Below are 23,655 nucleotides of genomic sequence, written 5' to 3'. Positions count from 1 at the left end.
ACGCACGCACGCACGCACGCACGCACGCGCACACACACACACTGAGTTTGTATAGTCTTTCTTAATGGAAATTTTAAATAGCATTGAAAAAAGCAGCATTGCTTATTGTTCTGTTAAAGCTGCACTCTCACAGATATACCAGTTTGACAACTTTTTTTTTATTTTTTGTCTTGGAAAGAGCAAATGTTTGCGTAAATATCTGCAAACTAATGATATAAGATTGATGACAAAAAATCAGATCATAGATTGTCATATTTCCGTTCGAAAATTAATGTTTTATTGCTTAAACCGTTACTAACGGTTTAAGAAAATTGCATTAAACATCATTTTTTGAACTTAAATATAAAAAATCTGCTATCTATTTTTTGTCAGCAGTCTTATATAACTGGTTTCCATGGATTTTCGCAAAAAATGACTCGTTCCAAGACAAAAAATAAAAACGTTGTTAAAACGTTCAATCTGCGAGAGTGCAGCTTAAAAGTAAAAGTGCACGACGAATTTTAATATTATCACTATTTAAGAACTAGTGAAAAATATATAGCAAAAATTGATTTTTGTCCTAATACGGTAGAGAATATAACATAAATATACAATAACAACCGTTTATTAGCTGTTGTTTAACCTCCAAATTAATGATAAGTCAATATTTAAATTTATATAAAAAGCGTTAACATCTACGAAAATAGAAATAAAATCAGCTATCATTCGTTTGGAAGTAACGTTGATGACCGTTTTCATTTCTTTACGATGGAAATTATTATTTGACAGGATGTTACTACAAAAGACATTTTACACACAAAAAAGATAATACAAAAAATGAATAAGAAAACAACTTCCGAGCAAAAAAGAAAAGAAAAACCAAAAGGAGATCATTCACGGCAATCATTTTTGTACGCGATGTTCCGATTAATTCTGCTGGTAGAGATTACAGGATGTAAGAACATTCGTTATCTTTCCAAGAACAAGATTGGACCTTGATGACCTTGTGGACACTGCAGTGCCAGGAGACACACGGGTCAGTCCTTCCCAGATTAAGGTGCGCCAATTAATGTGTGCAGTGTGCACGAGGAACGCACACGTGCATTCACTTATTTTCATTACGTGTTCATTCATGTAAATGTTTGTTGGTGGCATCAATTGATTAGCGGATAATGCAAGATAATTTAGTGTAAATAGTCGGCTTATTAGTCAGACTTCGGGACCAATATGCAGGATGTGGATCAAAGTACCTCTCAAAAATCGAAGAATCAATCATTTCCGACACCAATGTATAGATTTCAGATATTTCCTTTTAAAGAATTCAAATATAGCTATCCGAAAAGTTTATAAAGCATGTGTTTAGAAGTTTATATTGATACGGACTGTTGTTTTAATCGCTAAAAATAATCATATGAATGAATGAATGAATGAATGAATGAATGAATGAATGAATGAATGAATGAATGAATGAATGAATGAATGAATAAATGAAAGAATGAATGAATGAATGAATGAATGAATGAATGAATTAAATGGACAATTTTAAAATTAAGAAAAAAACATTTTCTAACAAAACATGACTTTCTTTTCAAGATCTACCTTGAAACACACTAAAATTTTAATACTGATGCATCACAATAAACGTTTCGTTTGGAATGTCACAACCAATTCCATATTGAAAGTATGTCAACATTTCATTCCATTTAAATGGCATTTAAATCACAGAAGTTGAAAGTGTTCCGATTTTTTCAGATTTTTTTAAGTTAACAACCTTGTTAATGATATCGTCGTTAACTTTCAAAGCTTAACAATTTCAATGATGAAAGGATATATTAAATATAACCAACTACAGCTAAACAGTTCCCTTAATTCTTGTTATAACTACTGCAGATCACAAATCTGTCCTTGACACTTTCTATGCTGTAAACATCCTAAATTTAACAATGATGACATTTAAACGTTGTTAACTTTAACGAAGTTCTAAACAGTTCGGCACGTGGTCTAAATAAAACAACTTATTGTGTCATACCAGTTAGATATATGCATTCATAAAAACGATATAAAAATATTTCAAAACATAAGCTGTAAATAGAAAATACTTTGATTTACCAATCGAACAAAATATTCACTGTTGAGTAAAACATAACGAAAGTAAATGCAAAACTTCATAATAATAAACATTGTATGCTCTTTCATTCGTTTATTGTGTAAATGTATTGTATAACAAAACCATGTATACATGACTCCTATATACACCATGTCTCCACAGAACAGTAATTTAATGACCGTATGTCATGTGAGGACAATTTTGTCATAACAATATAGGTAGACTGTTAACATAAATGCTAATATCCTAGCCCTAAACCAATTAACAAAGTCATCATTGTAATCATAGAGGTATGGCAAAATACTTGGTGCTTGGTGCATTTCAAAGATTCCGGGTCATTGGCTTTGTTTACTCTTTTCCCATACAAATATATTCAATAGAGGTGGCAAAAAATCGATAATTAATTATGTATTATATGTTTCATTTTAACATACTTCATCTCCTGAAGACAAACGAGATGGTTATCATAATAATCTCAAAAAGGAATATTATGTCAAACAAGTCTTCTTCATTTTCCACCTCCCTATAGCCTTCCTTAACATTTCACAGGTAGATTCCCGTGCCAAGAAAGCGAACGCGCTTCGTCAGTATACGCCTGTACATTTTCTGGAACCTCGTTTGTGTATCCTATTACACTCCTCTTTGCAGTATTCAGGTAAATCTCTTTAAATAGCGCCACCTGGCGTCAGAGGCTCCTATATAACTTATAGTGTAGCGGTATTTAAGGAAATCATTTTCGGGAAGTCAAGAGTAAGGTTTCTGTCTGGGAGAGTTGAGAGTTGAAGGCGCAGAGTACACTAAACTGTTGTAGTGGTTGGACGTCTATTTCGTTATTACTCTTGTATTATTACGGTTTAACAAACTAACTAGAAGACATAATGGCTGACTGGGACGATACCTCAAGCAGCCACAAGGTGACCCGTATCTCAAGGACCTACAATGTCTACAGAGGGTCTTCTCCGTCCTCACAGAACAGGTTAGAGGTAAGTCAAACAACCTTCTACACCTTTATTATTTTGTATATGTGAAGTTATCAAAATCGAAAAGATTCTTACCCTCGTTCATTGTTTTAAGGCAATTTGCATTGTAACAATGAATTCTATAGAAGAACAAGGTATAACTATGTCTATGATGGCAGTTTACACTTGTTTACACGATTTAAATCGAAACTTACACGCTTTGTTCAAAACAATCTGCTGATGTTGTTTACATGTTTTAGATATTGTTTTTTTTGTGTCTATGTGCTTGCACGTGTGCTGTATAATGTGCTTTTTTGAGATCTGCTTTCAGTGGACTAGGGCTATGCAAAGATTCATATGGATTTATCTCAATGTGTGTGTTAAAGATTAAAGTGATTTGTGTGCTTTCGTTTTTGTGCTTTCGCTATGCTTGTGTTAAAAGTGCTAAGTAATCTTTTAAAATTAAAATAAGAAGCTAAATAATTGAATACTTTCTCTAATGGATTAATGAAATTTGGGGAAATCAGAAAAGTGCCTATTTCATCGTGTCTGTTTGGCTATTTGTGTATCTGGTTAACAGGAACGTTGGATTATGATTCTTTGGAATTATTACACAAACATTATTAAGACCGGTTAATGAGATCGTAAGTAGTTCCGTATAGCCACATCAGTTAGCCTGATAATTAGAGTAGATATTGGAAACGTCTGTATTGTATCGGTACCATCTTTTGAACTGTTTATTCCTAAGATATATCAGACATCATTATTGTACTATCGGAAGGAAATGAAGTATATGTTTCTGAAATTCGGTAATGCACAGGCGTTCTGCATGATTCTGCAAGATACTTATCACATCTTGATAAACTAAAGATTATAATCGTTGCGGAAGCAGGCCTCTTTATTAGATTGATAATAATTAGCAAAAGGTGAAATAGTACAGGTTCTAGATAAAACGTTATAAGAACAAACAAATGATAATTAGGAAAAACTCATAGAGTTGTGGAAGAAGTATTTGTTTACTAATGGCGGATCTGTATAGCGACAACGCGCACCTGCTATCAGGAAGTGACAGTTGCCATGGCAAACATAAAAGCGCCACCTGGTGACTTCCCTATTTTGGGCAGGAAACATTGATTTGCATTGAAGATCTATTTCATTAGCTAAACACTAATCTAGGTTATTCATTTCCATCATGTAAGAATATTATATATATCAGAAAATACCTATACATAGATTTTTGTAAAATCAATTGAAAATATAATTACAAAATAATATTTTTGTAAAAATGTCATGACACACACAATGACATGAAGTTGATTTTTAAAATATCACACATGCTATGTTTAACAAAGTGCAATTTTAAATAGGAAAAACTGTATTTTAGTTATGTTTATAGTAATTTCTTGGTAAATGTGTCACCATGATCATTTCTACGCTAGTTCTAATTCCGGCTTTGACGAATTGCAAACCATGATGACATGTACTGTTACAAATACAAGACACAAAATTTGATTTCTTTCCTTTTATCTATAGCCAAAAATGTCATTGTTAATTAAAACCATTTCCAGGTTAAATTCACTTTTGTCATAGGAATTTTTAAAAACAAGTTTTCAACACGATAACTGAAGCAAATTGTCTTGGGCAACATCATGTATAATGTAAATTGCATATGGCGAATTCTTCAGATTTTATGCTTTAGTAATTTAACTTAAATTGAAATTACCTTGGAATTATTAAGCACAATACTATGAGTAATTAGGAAACATCGTCGTCCGCCATGTTGTGACGTACTGTTACTAAAAATAGAACGCGCCTCCTTTTATGGAGAGCGCACACTCAGGTATGCCTACAGGTATATTCCTATGCCAGGTATTCAAGGCATCCTATCTACCATGGCTGATCTACTATAGTACGAGGAAAATAAAGATAACTGACAACAAACACGTGCATCAATTAATATGAAAAGCAACATAATTTTATTAATTTTGACAGGTTTAGGAGAACTTAGTTAATTTAAGGCATTGTTTTGAAGAACCAATGCTATTGAATGATAATTGAAAGGTCTTTAGTTGAGTTATATGCAATGTTTTGAAGAAACATTATACACGAGGAGTAATTTATACGTCTTTTTAGAAAAAGAAATTTTTTTATTTCCCTATGCATAGTATAATGGAATGAAATACTTCATTATGCTATCATCGGCAAACAAATTAATATAATTAGAAAAAATAATCAATCGTTTGAAAACAAACGGTAGTCCGCCATACTTGTCTGCACCAACATGTCAATTTATAAGTTTTTATCAAATTGCATTTGTACTATAATGCTGGTGATAATATCAAGGTCTGTCATATTTTTTAAAGCTTGTCCACATAGATTAAATCATGTTTCAATATGCATGGTTGTTTATTGTGTTGACGTGTTGGCTTAGACTAGAATTTGTGTTTATGTTACAGCAGGGCATGAGCGCAGTAAATTCGTTGTTCAGGTCACCATTTACTGTGTATGTTTGTCCAATCATAGAAAAGAACATCAACAGATGCTGGCTCTTCCACTACAACTAAACGAATCGTGAAGAAAATTGTCACTGTCAATGGCAAACAAGTTTCAAGTACAGAAAACGTTGAACGAGACATTGCAAATTCTGCTCGAGTTGTTCATGTCAAAGATGAATTTTGGAGAGATGAAGAGCACCGCTATCAGGTAGCCACTGGTAATGTCAGCTGGCGGCTTTATTCTCCAATAATGCACGAAAACCTCGTGTGAACTAAGACGGATTCTAGAGTTACAACTGTCCAACCAGCTCCTCCTTTACCAGCGTATGCCTGAAGACTTTACCGTGGTCCTTATCAATGCACTGACCACATGGCTCTTTCCTATCAAAATATGTATTGCAAAAACTTGCAACATAACTGAAGCCTATAATCTAATTACCTCCCATCCAGGTGTTCTTCGTTGAACTGTACTGCATCAATGTTTTTTTACTTTTAATGTCACTAATATATGTTTTCTCTGTTTGTTTTTATTGAAGTACTTTCATACTCATTTTTTATCCTGTCCTTGAACTGTCTATTTGTTTTTACCCTTCCTTTAACTTATTTTTGTTTCCTTGTCTTCAACAATTATTTACAAGTATATAACATATGGATTTTTGTATTGTTTGCGTCTGCTTCTATCATTGTGCATATGTAGAAATTCATTGGCTACTGAAACATTTGTAACATTTGCAGCGTCCATTACAATTTGATAATTTCAAAACTTCAGCTTTCTGATGGCATATTTTTCACCCATTTCAGTCCAGAATCCGTGAGCTGGAAGATGCCCTTGACTCTGAGAGAGACATGCGTCTCAGGGTGAGTATTTTCTTTCTTATTCCTTTGATCAATAAGTCGATGGACAATTCATAATATCCAACGTTTAGAAAATTAGGAACAATTAATAATGGCTTGAAACAAAAACGTGCGTTTTCTTTGAAACAACAATACATAGAGCCCTTCACACGTCAGTTTTCAAAAACAACAACGCACTCTCAGCATCATGTTAGAATCAAGCTCTTAAGATTGATACATATACAGCTGTTGTTTTTTATTTTTACTTTTTTTATTTTGAGGTGAAATACTAGAAACATAGTAAGAAAGATTTGTAGAAAAATCACATAAATATATATTATGAAATACAAAGTGATCGACATCTTGATGGAGAAAAGTACTTTTATAAACAAAGACAGCACTGGCAGTTTGAATGCCTACATGTGTGCAGACTCATGTAATAAACTTTGCGATTGCTAAGCATTCTTCAGGTATGCATCAAACACATGTCTCGGAAGCTTGTCTTCCTATCATTTCACAAAAACGATTCTCTAGATATTTAATTAACTCCTAGGTAGATGCTTTTCTCTATAACCTTCTCCACCTCAATGCATATTGCCTACACCTGCTGTGGTGTGGAATGCAAGGGATAAACACATATTCCGATCAACGCTCTACCTTTTCTTGCTACCGTCGTTATGTTTTATGAATATACAAAAACACCCCATCTTATCAGGAAATGATCTGTTACTGACGTAAAACGCATGGTCGATGTTTGTTTTGCCATTTAATCAACGGTCTAAGCACGAAAAATGCTAGCAGACAACCATTGCCATAGAATCCGTCCCCCACCTCGGGGTATCTCAGTCACGGTTGTAGTAAATATTTGTCTGTTCTCTGAAGCCATTCATATTACTTCTCATGGAAAAACCTGAACTTTTCTCACCGAATTCACTATTTAAGATAACAGGGAAATGATATGGAATCAGTTCATAACCACTTTTATTTTTAACACACCACCTTTATGAAATCCATCATTCCATCAAATGATTTATTTAGACGGGATATGGATTATCATCACGGTAAAACAGCTGGGTGTGACATAATTGAGATTTTACTAAATTACCAGAAACAAACATTATGTTAGGAGATAACATCTAAATGATATTTGACCAAACAGCACCAATAACCTTTTTACCAACAGATCCCGCATGTTTGTGTGTATGACATAGAACACGTACAATATTGCATAAAGCGCCCCTTGTCTCGGAAAATAGAACGTGTAAATTAAGAACTGTATATTTCTTAACAAACAAAAAACCCTGTTTCAGTGCATTGATATGTTGTAGGATAGGCATCAGTTCTTTATAAGAAGGCGTTCTTGTCATAATTACCTGTCTCAAGTGATTAACAATTTCTACTAAGTTATCATCAGAAGATCAGAAACCAATAATCTGCATCATCAGCAAAACCACAACTTTCATTCAATTATGTTCTAGTGCTTGGCAACGCGGTTGCTATATATGCATCCAGGTAAGCGCGATGCTAGTGCTCTATGCTAGCAGTTATCTATCCTAGTCAGCATACCTGAAAGTCACAATTACTGCCAAAAATAATTCTGATTTATGACGTAAAATAAAGCCGAATGGCAAAAAAACATCCGTTCTTACAAGAATACTAATTCCTGGAAAAAAAGTTACGAGCATTAACCTTGACAGATCTTGAGGCTTTGACTATTAGCAACTCTACATCCGAGATTCCAGTAGGAAAGCAACAACAACAAAAATGAAACACATTCCAGCTATACACTTACCTCAAACAACAGCATTAATGCGAATAAAAGAACATGAACATTATTTAATGCTTCAAAATTCATTTTAAAAGTATGTTTTCAAAGAACATTTGCCCTTAAGGTCTGATACGATTAAAACATCTGTTTTCAAAATTTGACCCAAATTAAACATTACATATTATAAATTTATTTTATGAATATAGCTTATCATTTGGATTATGTTTCATGAACATAATACTGACGATGACCATTTGTTTGTTTTATTCCAGTTTGAGAAGCAGAGCGCCGAATATTCGTTCCAGATCGAGCAGCTCTCAGACAGATTGGAAGAGTCGGGCGGTGCCTCCAGCATCCAGGTGAGCTCAGGAGTAGGGGTTCTTCACAAAATACGGGCTATAGATGTATATTACAAATAAAGGTTATCAAAAAGAGCAACTATATTGCAGGCAAATACGGCAACAAGGGCTTATAAATGGTTTGTTATGTTTAGACAAGGTCAAAGACTGCAAAAAGCACAAATTATACTAGTACTTAGATTTAAATATTGTTGAAGTCGAAATAGTTGGTAAAACGAGAGCTTAACACGTAATTCAGTAAAGCTACATTATTGGGATTAACAATGGTAGGCAAAAGGGATACAAAACAAAAATATACAAAAACATGTACACTGGAAACTGTAATCATACTGGCAAAACGTCCGAACAAATAGTAGGATTTTACAAGATATCTATAGGTAAAACACGCATATAGAATGGGGGATTTTACAAGCAGGAAAGGTACACTTTGTGCAAATCAAAGAAAAACGGGAGTTCTACATATATGTTCATAATGAATTCGAATTAAACAAGCAATACTCTAAATCACATGTCGGCAAAAATGGAGATGTGAATGGACAACAGAAAAAAAACGTAATGTTATCAAATATACATTATATATTGATTGCAAATATATTGGCAATTGTTAATTGTACTGTTAAACAAAACACTTCCAAAACACGCAAATGGCTAACACAAAGACCGGGCACCAAAGTCTTAACAGTCAAACAAAACAACGGTTAGGACTACAGTACCATAAGTACTGTATTATATGCGAATACTTCAAATTGCATTATTGAAACAAAGGTAAAGCAGTGTTTACATTATAATGACGAAATTAGAATGTTACAAAAACAAGATATCTGAAGGAAGAATAGTGTGATATTGCAATAATAAACAATAAAACGCATAAACAAGAAGGTGAAAAATATATTCTTGGCAAAATACTACCGACATTCCTTCAAATATACCGATTAAACTTCTCAAGACGATTAAAATCATTTATCAAGCTCCAGGAATACTTCTGATAGCCGAAATCTGCCAAACTCAAGTGCTGTGTTCGCAAGTTTGCAATAAAAATCGAAAAATCTTAATGGAAGCCAACCTGTAAGCAAGATACACGCATCTGGAAAACACATATACACACCATGTTTATGTTCATTCGATGATAATAATGATTCAGTTTTATTATCAATAAATTATGCAAGGATAATATCATGCAGATAAAAGATGAATATCTAGAAAATACTCAAGGCCTCATGAAAATGTTACATGGATTACAAGTGTGTTGCAAACTTGCACAAAACAACAGTAAGAAGATGTTTGAATGGCAAACGCTTTTATTTGATTTAATAATATTTTAAATGCTAATCAGTCACACAAAAAAGTGTTTTTTTCTGAACATACATGGTAAAACAATCAAGGTGGTTGGTAATAGTTACGTGTACGACATAACCAGTATCCTATTAGATGGCCATGGGCTTTTCCTATTGTATTTGCCAGGCATATTTGTTCTGCCAATAGAAAGAAGTTCATAGGGGCATACACCCTTAAGAAAATAAAGTACAGAAGACGCCAACCAAACCAAACCAATGGAAATAGATATGCAATTGAAGAAAGTAAAAAGCCACCGCCGCTCATTGTTATGCATTCATCTAAAACTAAAATACCTCAACATTTTTTTTTCTCCTTAAAGCATGAGATGGTACGCAAGAAGGATGCCGAGCTCTCAAAACTCCGCAAGGACATCGAGCTCTTGACGCTCCAGTATGAAGCCCAGGAAGGCAGCATGCGCAAGAAGCACCAGGAGGCCATCAACGACCTCTCAGACCAGGTCGACTACCTCTCCAAGACCAAGAACAGGTAGGAACTGACAAAAGGGGTTAATGTTTGTTGCATGTATATTGCCGGAGTATGTCGCACTTGGTTTGTCTAAATATGTTGCAGTTAAAATAAATCAAACCTCATTGCAGATGAAAATTGGCATGTTTTTTTATCAAAATATCAAGATGCAAATATCAAGATGCAAATATAAAGTGCAGATAGCATAACGTATTTAATGAAAATACTTGAACTGAAAACTGTATGTCGATAAAACACATTTTATGCTGGTATTTTAACAACAGCAATTAAAAACTTATACAGTTTATCGTCTATATGAAGCGACTCCAGATGCCATATACTTCATGTTTCAGAGTTGAGAAGGAAAAGAGCCAAATCCTTATTGAAGTCGACAACTTGCAAGGAATCAATGAACAACTCAACAAACTCAAGGTAGATACGTATGCATTGTTCAAAGGAAGAACTAACTGGAGAATAACAAATAAATACGTAAAAATGAGCTCCAAATGTTAATAATTGTCGTTTTAAACTACTCCTTAAAATACAGATTCTGAGTCATGCAATCAGCGTTTAGCTATCTCCTCGATCCGTACGATATTTCTATGATTATAAGTAAGGTATTATGATAAATAGTTAATGGTTAAAAAAATCAAAATAAATACAACCAACTGAATCGATGAATAAGCAGTTTTGTCCGCTTGTATTACTAACTCGTTGAATCGTTGCAGGGATCCGCCGAGGCTAAGCTTGAGGGACTCGAGGGCTCCGTCATGCGCCTCAAGGCCCAGGTTGATGATCTCACTAGGTTGGTAATCAGGCTTCTTGAAATTTAATCTTTATACTTTCAATGTATTATTGTTTCAAACCGATATAATAGCTATAAATGATATATAGATATGCGCATCATATAAAAACAAAACAAAAAAGCCCACATCAAAACAGCGTGCCGTGTAAATCAAAGGGGACAAAATAACATAATTCATTAAAATTCTTAATAACTTATATTAACAAATTATAATCATAAAATTAAAACATTACCTCAATAAAAAAAACGAAATTTTAATTCTAGCATTTAAGGGAAATTATAGAATACCATTTTCTGCAACACAGGCAGCTGAACGACTCAAACGGCGCAAGGGCCCGTCTGACTAAGGAGAACTTTGACCTGCAGCACTCTAACCAGGAGCTGGACAGCGCCAACGCCGCCTTGGGCAAGGCCCGCAGCACGCTGCAACAGCAGGTCGATGACCTGAAGAGGCAGTTGGATGACGAATCCAGGCAGAGACAGAACCTTCAGGTGCAACTCGCCGCCCTCCAGGCCGACTATGACAACCTGAACGCCCGCTACGAGGAGGAATCCGAGAATGCATCCATGTACAGGCAGCAGGTACGGGGACCGGCGAGTTAATATGATAAAGTATTGTACATAACTTGACAAAAGTTATGGTCCCAGAATAGAGCGTTATAACAAAACAGACAGTAGTTAAGTACATTAAATATAAGTATCAACGTATACCTTATAACAAAGCATGCATACAAATAGTAAGGTTTTTTAAACAATACAACCATGTTTTAAACATCGATAACGTTGACAAGTATTGTAAAACAATATCATGAAAGCTTCATAAAATACTGCCGACTATTGACAACATTTTAATCCCTTTGCTTTCCTTTCCTTTACCAAATCTAACAAATGTCTCTCTCCCTGCAACTTACAGTACAGCAAACTGCAGTCCGAGTTCAGCATTGTCAAGACAAAGCTCGAGAAGGACCTTATGGCCAAGACCGAGGAATACGAGGAACTCAGGCGCAAGTTGAGCGTTCGCATCCAGGAGTTGGAGGACCTCCTGGAACAGCAGCGCCAGCGTGCCGCCAACCTCGAGAAGGCCAAGAACAGGCTCACCGCCGAGCTCCGAGAAGTCACCATCGAACTCGAGAACGTAAGTAGCAATGGAAAGTGTTTATGGTAATTAAATTTTATACTGTTAATTGAGACCTCAGTAAGTGCCTACTTTTTCAATATAACCTAAATGATTTCTGGCACTAGATCAACGGTATATAAAGATATAAAAGGCCAATTTGTCCATTTTTCAAACAATGAAATTTATAAAAAAGCAGCTGATTTTTAAAATGTTTAACATATATTAATTGTTTAACATGTGTAAGAAAAAAGAGAGCAAATAAACGGAAACAGACATGTCAATGATTTAAACTAGCAAACATTTACTCTAACAATGATGAAGTAAAAAAAAAACACTCAAATTTCCATCTTTCCCAATGCTGAACCAAATCTTATTTGTAGATATAAATAGTACAGACAAATACATATCGGAAATGATAAGCAAACCCTATCTCTCTCAATGCAGACCACTTCATATCGACAATGATAACCACGCACAATTGCTCCCATTGAAGACCACTACATACCGACCATGATAAGCTTGCACAATATATCCAATTGCAGACTAATTACATACCGACAAAGACAGTTACTCCAATCCCTCCCATTGTAGACCAATACGTATACAAACAATTATAATCACGCCCAATATTTCTCATTTCAGACCCAGATCATCGTACAGGACCTCACCAAGAGGAACAGGCAGCTGGAGAACGACAACGCCGCTCTTCAGAAGCAGGTCGCGGACCTGAGCGCCGAGAACCAAGGCCTGCGCGCCGACAAGGCCGCCCTTGAACAGGAATGCTACCGCCTCAAGGTCGCCAACGCCGAACTGGCTGAGAAGAATGGCAACCTGGAGCGTGAGAACAACCAGCTCCAAGGTGAGTCGCCCTAAAAGATAGTATTGTGAAGAACGGGATTAGAATGAGATGGAATCACTAAAAAACAGCGAGTTCAAAACAGAACGTATGCACAACTCCACGCATTATTACTTTCCCTCACTGTGAGTTGCCAGATGCTTGTTGAGAGAATCACTGTGTAAAGGATTGAAACGGACGTATTCATTGATCATTTTTTTTATCAAGTGCATCCGCTGAAAATACATCTTATACTTAATTTCAAAAGCTCCAGTTCTTTTTCGATACACATACAGTGTAGTTATCTCCCTTTCGATAATCGGGTAGACGTTTTCCAGGGTGACATATTTTTAACGGTTTTCAATCATATGTATCAACCATGAAGTAATTATATCAATCAAATCGAGTATAACTGTTTAAATACAATAAGCACATCACAAGTTTCGGAAAATATATAATAAACAAAATGTTATCAGAATTGCCGAAATGTATAATGGGAGATAAGTTCGATAACATAGTTATCTTTCTTGCCGTTTTTCAGTTATGTCACGTCTGGTAACTTAAAAGATAAGTCAGTGTTCATGGAAAATATTTGGCAACTGTTCAAATATTCCTCAATAAAACTTTCAGAGAAAATCACATACTTTATCATGTGTAAGCAAGTGTTCTGAGGTGTTTCGATGCATAGGTAACTGTCGGAATACCTGGCTATTTGTAGGCAGTATATTCGCGTAAACCACCTTAGCAAGTCATTAAACATGCCATTGAAACAATCTTTCAGAAAACATATACAAGTAACAGTACCATTGCGGTTGGAAAACAACTTCTTAAACCCTTTTCAATCTTGCGACTGAACTTCTTACTTCAGAAAAAGCTAGAATAAATAAAAACAAAATATTTCGACTTTTTTTTTAAATAGCACTTGACCGTTATAAATTAAAACCTACCAATCTGACCCTCTATCCCCATAGGCCAGCTGCGTGACGCCAACAACGCCCTGAAGGACGCCAACAGGCGCATCAACGAGCTGACCTCTGCCAACGCCTCCCTGACCGCCGAGCGCGACAACCTCGCCGCCGCTCTCCGTGACACCGAGGATGCACTCAAGGTAGGCCAAACCGAAATTTCGCTGGAATTATAAAGGGAATCGTTGCAACCAAAAGAAACGAGTCAAGCATATCCGTAGGAAAAAATCACTCTTTTGGTATTCCAAACCGTAGAGGAAGGGCAATTGGTGACAAACATTTAGTAAGCAGCAGATATTTGTGTCATTTGAATAAACACTCTTGTACCATACATAGTATCTCTAAGATGTCAAAACGTTAGTACCTAAAGCTCTCATTAATACTTTCAACAAACATTTAAAAATTAAAATTCCAACATTGCCCACCTACACCCTCTCCCCTGCCTTTGTAGGACTGCGAGAACAAGCTGGCCAACGCCAACGCCGCTCTGCAGGCCCTCCGCGCCGAGATGGAACAGCGCCTTCGTGAGAAGGACGAGGAGATTGAGGCAGTCAGGTACGTTAAAGTTGACGATGAACTAGTGTCCTATGGCGGTTTTGTTACAGGAAAGAGTGGTTGTGAAATTGGCAAAGGTTCAAATTGGTTCCATGTTTTTCTTTGTAGTGGTATAAAGGTTTCTGGACTTTACAATTACATTGAAAACACTTCAAAACTCGTTTGGCATTGACGTGACCTTCACTTATTTTAGCAACCTACTCAGAAAACATCAGTCCGCAGTCTGAATAAAAATTTAGGACTCTACCAACCCGTTTTGAAACTAAACACAAACGGAAATTAGCCTTGTACAAATAAACCCTGAACGCATACGTCAATACAGTAGAGATATGTAATCTGTATTTGAGAAATAAGTCGGTTAGGCCTAAAATTTCTCGCCAAATAAAATAACTGTCAATCATACAAACAAATAAGTGATAGATTTAGTTTTACAGCACGTTCTGAATTTAAAATGAAGAATATTCAGTTTTTCAAGAAATAGTGCGTGGGTGTACTTAAAATGTTATCTTCCGATCTCGATGTAAATGCTGCGATCCACGCCTGTATAGGAACAACAGCTGTAACTCGCATTGAGATGTGTTCTTCCCTTATCATTCGTCAGGAATTCTCATTCTCATACCTACACACTGGCGAGGAGCCAAGCATTTGTGTCGTCTCCAGAAATATTCACTTTGAAAAACATTATCATATACCGTAAACCTTACATCACAGGTGTAAGCAGTTTTCCACATCAAGAAGTTTAGTGAAAGATTATTTCGGTCGGAAAACTCAAGATTTTCCTTACCTTTGCATTCATGGGTTTTCCATTAATTTAAGAATGTTATATTTGAATACAAACAAGTATAGGGCCGGTAGAAGTTTAATTTATTATAAAGAAAGGCGAATTCATGGCTAGAAATAGCATCTTGTTTTATTTGAAGCAATGAATATGCCAAGAGCTGCACCTGAATATTTGGACGTTGGGGAAACATTTTAGGAACCTTGAAGTAAAAAAAAATCATAACCTGTAAAAATGCCAATACGAATGTGTGCACATTGCGAAAACAGAGAAGAAAAAATATAAGATACAATTGATCAATTCATGGTAATGAGTGTATGAAGTTCCAAGATCAATGTTTTTTCAATCATTAATCGCTCATAGATTCACAGAAATATGTAAAAGTACGTCAGGTAATGGGCAGAAAATACACAGGGAAGATAGTCTTATCTATAACGTTAAGGAGAAGAATTCTCGGGTGTAATATTAACTTAATGAGCCAGGTTCATTTACGAACATACTTTAAAGTTTGATAAAGATCAGTACGGTACTTACTGCCAGAGGGTCAGACCGCATTCATTAAAAACTTTTCGAGGAAAGATATAGGATTTATGAAAGATTTTGATACAGGATATAGATTTTTCGGAGGTGCAAAAATGGATTCTGCTCGATATTTTAGCAATAATCGGGATCTTGTCAGAGTACGGATAGGGAATTATACGCTTACAATGACGTATGTTTTTGCATGTTGTAATATAGCGAGTAGGCCACAAACGTTTAACTTAGATAATTGAACTAGTAACCGATATTTTGCAAGGACAGGATGGAGATGTATCATAGATAATTATGTGATATTAGAAACCTCGTGTTACAAAACCTGTCTTGAATAAAATTCAATTTTATGGCAAATTTTTATAGAAATGCACCGATGAGTGTTGCATTTTATTCTCTTCCAGAATTAACCAAATAAGTTGTCGACGGTCATTTGTTTTATTTAAACACATTAATATCTTCCAAATCAGGTTATTCATACTCTTATTGTATTCGCTATTGTTCACAATAGGACATTCCATATATAAACCCAATGCACTTAATAAGACCATTTTTAATTTTAATGTTACTCTATAGTAAGGCGGGCGTATCTTCAAACTTATAATCATTGCACCCTATACCTTCTTTACCCCTAATAGGAAGAGCGGCCAGCGCGCCATTGAGGAGCTCCAGAGGACACTGATCGAGGTCGAGACCCGCTACAAGTCCGAGATCTCCCGCCTCAAGAAGAAGTACGAGACCGACATCCGCGAGCTGGAGGCTGCCCTCGACAACGCCAACCGCGCCAACGCCGAGTACCTGAAGCAGATCAAGTCTCTCCAGGCCAGGAACAAGGTACGCGGTTAACATATATTGGCAATAACACGAAACACATGTATATATAATGCTGATATATATATATATATATATATATATATATGCATTGTTTGAATAATACAGTATAAACAATGAGGTTAATTAAAGCCAATAGCCAACTCTTATAAGGTGATAAAATGCAAATGCTGTATAAAATGGCACACCTAAAACGACACATTGACACTACAAGCACAACGTGTCACAATGGTGCAGCGCCGAAGGAATGTTTTGTTTGCTTATAACAGCCGGGCCGCTCTTAACAGCAGAGCCCTGATAACAATTAAGGTTCAATCGAGAATTATTTTAAAATTTCTTGCATGTCAGACGTTAAACAATTACATGTATCTCAAAGAGGTCAATTTGATTCAAAATTTAAACAACTGTCACGGTGAAGTGTGTTTAATTAAGCAAGGGGTCCGTGCGTTTCACAAAACATTCCTTCAGAATGCAAACAGCTGAGATACTTAGATAGAAATCTTATCAAAAGGCGTGTGCATGTTATCTTGGAGGAATCATGAATCTTAGATAAAAGAAACAAGGCTACATCTGTTTCTCCTATTCGCTTCCTATGCGGTTATGTTAAGGTCTTCTCTGCTTTATAAAATAAACTTCCTTGTTTCTTCGTACAATAAATATATTGTTTACCCAAACTTTAAGCGTATTCATAAAGCTGTAGTTATATCAGGAGATGATCAGCAGTATCCAATCAAAAGTGGAAAACATTCAAGTAGTTTGCAAAATCAGCGCTTTTAAAAATAATTTGTTCAGGAAACACCAATTTATAAACGAATACACACATACCAAAATATCAAATAACATCTCATCTGACCAATGGCACAATCATGTCACAAACTCAATACGCTCTTTCCCACCACCAGGAGCTTGAAGCCGCCCTTGAGGATGCCAGCCGATTCCTGGATGAGGCCCGCTCCCAGCTGTCCATCTCCGAGAGGAAGCGCATCGCACTCGCCACCGAGCTTGAAGACGTCAGGACTCTTCTGGAGAGCGTAAGTATTTACATCAGCTCTTTATTGAGAAGGATAAAATGAAACTTAAAGTACTGACAATCTGAATGTACGATCGTTATAAGATTATGTGACTAGAACTATGCTTTTTCAAAATATAACTTTGAAATTACGATTTAAACTCAATGTGTTGGCAACAAAATGCTCAATTGCAATCATTTATAAAATTAAGTTATGCAAATACGGATAATAAAACCTAACTATTTTCTCATCGTAGGCCGAGCGTGCCCGCAAGAACGCCGAGAACGAACTCCACGACACGAGCGTCCGTCTGTCCGAAATCACCATTCAAGTGACCGCCCTCACCAACGACAAGCGCCGCATGGAGGCCGACATCACCGCCATGCAGTCTGATCTGGATGACGCTCTGAATGGCCGCGGCGCCGCCGAAGAGCGCGCTGACCGCCTCCAGGCTGAAGTATCCCGCCTCGCCGAGGAACTCCGCCAGGAACAGGATAACTACAAGAACGCCGACTCCCTCCGCAAGCAGCTCGAGATCGAGATCAGAGAGATCACCATCAGACTCGAGGAGGCTGAAGCATTCGCCATGAGGGAAGGCAAGAGGCAGATCGCCAAGCTCCAGGCCAGAGTAAGCATATTCTCAAAATCAGTAGATTTGCGATTAGCTTAAAAAAAGGTGTATTCATACAATAATGGGCCTTGTAAGCGAACCAGAAGATTATACTACATGTAATAACAAAATTTACACAGTTTCAAACACCACTTTCAAGACACTATAACATTTGATGATGTCCAAAAATAAATCCGCGTAGTAAACGTATCCCTCCATTATTTTTTTAAGATCCGCGACTTGGAGGCTGAATTCGAGTCAGAGCAGCGCCGTGGCCGCGAGGCTCACGCCAACGCCCGCAAGATCGAGAGACAGTACAAGGAGCTGCTTGCCCTGATGGAGGACGACAAGCGCCGTATTTCTGAGCTGTCGAGCCTCAACGACTCCATGTCACTCAAGATCAAGACCTACAAGAGACAGATCGATGAGGCGGTAAGTTATTGGAGAGGGTTGACTTGACCCCATGGGCGCACTATCTTTGTTCCTTGTGCAAAGAATACGCAATGGAAATTATTTAAATATTTATTTTCTTGCAAACTTTAACCATGTTTCTGTTATGAACGAAGCTACATTTTATTTATAAAATTAATGGCTTAATATGTTCAAAATAATGTATAACTGTAATAGGAACAATTTACGTAAAACATGTTTAAAAACCTGTTAATAATATGGTATCTTTTGAAATTCTTTTCTTTAAATATCATGTATTTAGATGTACATTCGGTGATGTTTTCTGTTTGTTTTAACCTGCTTTTATTTACAGATAAAACTCGAATATAGCATAGTACATGTTTTGAATGGAATATCGTAAACATGAAGAAGTTGCCGAAATTGCCATTAATATATATTTGGAAGGCTGCGTGGCTTGCAATATGATTGATGTGGCATAATCTAATGCTGCAAATGTCACAAAGAGTCTGGAATTCTTACAACATATCATTGTCTGTGGCCCGCTATGGCTTAAGGCTTTAACGTATTTTGGGGCTTTGTAAGTACAATATGCTAAGCCCCCTGTACCTTGGGGGATATTGACATTCCAGGAAGAGGTAGCTAACATTGCCATGCACAAGTACCGGCATGCCGCATCATTGTGCGAAGAAGCTGATAACCGGGCTGCCAGCGCCGAACAGGCTCTGAATATCAGGCGCCATTCAAGATCTATTTCAGTTGTTAGAGAAATGTCCACTTCCAAGTATTATGATTAATGTGTAAGTAATACCATTTGGCTTGCAGCTCATTGTTGAGTTTGACAGCAAGATGTTGCTTACATTGCCGTGAAAAGCTTGAAAAGAGTTTGCCTGAGAAAGCAAAACACTGAGCCGAAAGTGCCGAGAAAACATCCAAAATATACAGTTGGTGGTCGCAAGAAAGAATGAGTATCCATGAAAGATTGTAGTTTTGCTTTAGTTAGGTTCGCTGTAAGTATTAAACGTTCTATGTCCGCTTTCGGCGTTTTAAATGTACGAACGAAGTAGAAGCCAAACTTAGGTCTCGTAAAGCAGCAGGATGACCGTGCCCGAATCCGATCCGTGTTCGTTGTGTGGCGGTGTTGGCTCTGCAGCAGGATGATCATGCCCGAATCCGATCCCTGGTCATTGTGTGGCGGTGTTGGCTCTGCAGCAGGATAATCATGCCCGAATCCGATCCCTGGTCGTGGTGTGGCGGTGTTGGCTCTGCAGCAGGATAATCGTGCCCGAATCCGATCCCTGGTCATTGTGTGGCGGTATTGGCTCTGCAGCAGGATGATCATGCCCGAATCCGATCCCTGGTCGTGGTGTGTGTCACCCATTGTTAGTATATTGATCTTTGCTGACTTTACAGGAGGAATTCGCTAACATTGCCATGAACAAATATGGCCATGTTCTCGGCATGGCGGAAGACGCTGAATCGAGAGCCGATAACGTAGAGAAAAATAAGATTGCCACGAGCAGGCGGTCTGTCACGATTCAGAGGACGTTCATTATACAATGAGTTAACTCTGTTGAGTAGTGTGTGCTGTCATCGTGGATTTGCTGCCATTACCATGATTAAGTATTGCAATACCATTGGTGTGATGAAAGATGCTGAAAGCAGGGCTGACACTACCGCGAAAGATATGACTCGCCAGCGGTCAATGTCCGTAAACAGGGAACTCAGAATTATCAAGTCTTAAATGGCGACCATGAAGTACTTAATATTTTGCCGTGTGGGCTTGGAGCGAACACATGAATAGTGTGAAGTAGTTGTTTCTTGTGCGTTCGAGTGGCTAAGGATTGGCATTGGATTTGCAGGGGTTTGTTACCAATATTGCTTTAAACAAGTATCGACAATGCCGAAAGCAGGACAGACGGCGCCAGGAACGTTTTTCAAGTCTCTCGTTGTGTCAGATCAATGTCTGTAATGCGCGATGTCACTAACATTAGTAGGATAAAACAGTTATTTTAAGTACACGTGCTTCATACTGTCTTGCTAATTGTTGCATGTTCGGGTTACAGGAGGACGTAGCAAATCTTGCAATGAACAAGTACAGGAAAGCCTGTTCAATCATTGAGGAAACCGAGTGCAGAGCTGATAGCGCCGAGAAAAATCTGCAATTTGTTCGTCGCGCTAGGTCCATGTCTGTTGTAAGAGATACTTCAACCACCAGCCATGTGATGGATGGAGGCATATCTAGCTATCGCATATCTAGCATTCGCGGATCTAGCATGGGCATAAATTAAAAACGTACGTCACGGTAGTAAGTAGAGCATCGGGTGGCTTAACGTGGCTTTTTTTGAATTCGCTTTACAGGAGGAAGTTGCAAATATTGCCATGGGAAAGTATAGAAAGGCTGTTAACATGGCAGAGGAGGCAGATGCCCGGGCCGACAATGCTGAAAAGAACCTTCAGGTTGTCCGGCGCAGACGGTCAATTTCGGTAACCAGTGACGTCACGAGGATCGTAAGGGTGTAGACACCCTGTTTGTAAGTACGTGCACCGCATCGTGAAGTAAATGTTTTGCTTTATGTTCGCTTTCCAGGAAGATGTGGCTACTATTGCCATGAATAAATATAGAAAAGCATGTGCGGCCATCGATGAAGCTGAATCGAGAGCTGATAGTGCCGAGAAAAACTTAACGGTTGTCCGACATACAAGGTCAATGTCGGTATCCAGGGTGATTCGTCAGTGAGAGTCGTAAGTAAAGGCTGGGTGTTGTTCATGTTGTGTATTGTACGTGTCTGCTCGCATTTACAGGAAGAGGTTGCTACCATTGCCATGACTAAATTTAGAAAGGCCGTTGCCCAGATTGATGAGGCAGAGGTTCGCGCGGACATGGCCGAGAAAAACTATCAATCTGTCCGTCGTAGCAGATCTATGTCTGTTTCCACTGTTAGAATATCTTCAAAATTACTATAAAGAGTAAGTTAAATATAAAAAAATATCAAAACAAAACAAAACATTTCGATACCTATATATGCATATAGAAATGTCTGTAAAAATACCTATATCCTGATAATCTTCAATTAAAACAAAATCACTTGCATATGGCCTGAAAATGTGTATTGAAAAGAATGAACAAAAATAAGTGTTTGTAATAAACATAAATAGCTCACCTCTTCTACAATGGTATATGTATATACACATATATAATCAGGTTATGATTTGTGTTACTGTTGGGGCTTTCGCATGCAACGCATGTGTAGCTTTCTTGTAGATAAACTGTTCTCAAACTTTTATTGTGTATATATATACACATATATTTATAAATGTATTCACCATGTATAGAAGTATACTATGAATGCATATTTTGTTCTTTATTATAAACTCTGAATTGTATTTCTTTTTTTCATTTACTGGTACATGTTATATCAATTCTTTACAAGACCTGGGTTGGTATTCAATATTCAACTTAACGAGTAATCCGATTAGCTACATCGTTCTTAGATCCAACTAAAAACAATATTGAATACCAGCCCTGTACATTATACGCACTCTCTTCTTATTTATACAATACGTAGCATTGCAAGTTCATATATATACTATATAGTGCACAACAATTTGAATGATGATAATTTTATTATTTTATATACATTATAAGCTTGATTTTAGTTTCTATCATATTCGCAATGTTGTCACCATATAATATTCAAACGTACATGTATTTAGATCATCTTTCAATTCGTATTCATTTTTAATTAATGACTGAGATGTAATGATTAAAAACATTTAAAACACTTCCATTCGCGATACAAATACGATACAAATACAATATCAGATTATAATAGAGCATAGAGCATAGACTACGGTGTATTGCAATTTCCCGAAGTTATAAAGTGCAAACTTCAAATGACCTGTTTTTACGCGCGGTTGTATTTTTTCAAAGGATTCAAAGCAAATGATAAATGCGACAAGTTTACGATTGTTACTCTACTGTTTTTTATAATTATGTTTTCTGTTCTTTGTCCATTTCAGGTTAAAGAGACTATTTCCAATTTAGAGATCTTTCGGATCAAAAACTTTTTTGCAAGTTGTGTAAATGGATAATGGTGAATGTTCTGATGAGACCCCCGTTATTTATAAACGCTGTTATTTATCGTTGTTAATGAGATGCGCCGTGCAAGATTGTTAGCTCAACTCCTCTGTCAGAAAAAGACTTGGATCCCGGCTTACAAGAAATAAATTACGGGACCTCTTGATACGCATGCGCGGAAAGCCGGAAGTCAGCAGCCGGATATGACATCACGAAATCCCATAATGCTTCATTGATGTTTCCATGCTTGTGTAGGACAGGGAACATTACAGCGATTTTGAACGATTATTAGTTGGTTTTATTTTATTCTATGTAGTAAAATTGAAATTCGGGTATTTCCCCAGAATTTCTATCATAGGCCATGTGCAATAAAAGATATAGATACTTATTTTTGTTTGCAATTTGTGATAAACATGAAGAGTTTGAACTAATGTTGTATTTATTTTGTTATAATTATTTACAAAAATATAGAAACTTTGCGATTTTATGCTTGTGAATGATAAAGTGTTTAAATTGTATAGACCAGGGTTGTTTTCAAATCGTTGATGATTGTATCCTTGTCTGCCTTCTTGCTTTGTTCAGTCTTCATTCTCTTGTATCCTGTTTATGGATATGAACTGTTACAACCATTGTCATTTCATTGTTCTTATTTTTTAAATTATCTTTTTCAATTTTTCTCATGTGTTTTATTTAGTTTCGGTTTCATGGGTAAAACAAGAGAAAACTCAATAACAAACACCTAAAACAAATATAAATATTTTTTGAAATAAAACTCTGTAAGTAATTCTATTATTAATGCAGAGGAGGAAATAAATCGTATGTTGCTGC

The 23,655-nt window shown here is 36.7% G+C and overlaps 1 protein-coding gene across 5 annotated transcripts; it reads left to right on the top strand.

The window, feature by feature from the left end:
* Positions 1-2,809: 2,809 nt before the first annotated feature.
* Positions 2,810-23,655, top strand: LOC128227195 (paramyosin-like). Of its 5 annotated transcripts, none has more exons than XM_052937493.1 (17): positions 2,810-3,069; positions 6,342-6,398; positions 8,415-8,501; positions 10,156-10,322; positions 10,655-10,733; positions 11,030-11,106; positions 11,412-11,688; positions 12,020-12,241; positions 12,866-13,082; positions 14,030-14,166; positions 14,475-14,578; positions 16,526-16,721; positions 17,621-17,749; positions 17,985-18,356; positions 18,570-18,770; positions 21,552-21,716; positions 22,770-23,655. In XM_052937493.1, exons 1-16 carry the CDS (start codon positions 2,965-2,967, stop codon positions 21,711-21,713), a joined length of 2,589 nt encoding a protein of 862 aa, XP_052793453.1. In that variant the 5' UTR covers positions 2,810-2,964; the 3' UTR covers positions 21,714-21,716; positions 22,770-23,655. The 5 variants fall into 5 exon arrangements, with proteins under 5 accessions (XP_052793453.1, XP_052793455.1, XP_052793454.1 ...); XM_052937495.1 differs by lacking the exon at positions 21,552-21,716 and adding an exon at positions 21,337-21,491; XM_052937494.1 differs by lacking the exon at positions 21,552-21,716 and adding an exon at positions 21,108-21,280.

This window comes from Mya arenaria, chromosome 3, assembly GCF_026914265.1.
Source record: "Mya arenaria isolate MELC-2E11 chromosome 3, ASM2691426v1".
NCBI classification, from domain to species: Eukaryota; Metazoa; Mollusca; class Bivalvia; order Myida; family Myidae; genus Mya; species Mya arenaria.
Note: the sequence above shows the minus strand (reverse complement) of the source record. Positions and strands in the feature narration are given on the sequence as shown.

Coding starts and splice junctions, on each gene's coding strand:
- LOC128227195 (XM_052937491.1), top strand. CDS start 2,965: ATGGCTGACTGGGACGATACCTCAAGCAGCCACAAGGTGACCCGTATC. Junction 10,734..11,029: donor AACAACTCAACAAACTCAAG/GTAGATACGTAT, acceptor GAATCGTTGCAG/GGATCCGCCGAGGCTAAGCT. Junction 18,357..18,569: donor TCGCCAAGCTCCAGGCCAGA/GTAAGCATATTC, acceptor TATTTTTTTAAG/ATCCGCGACTTGGAGGCTGA.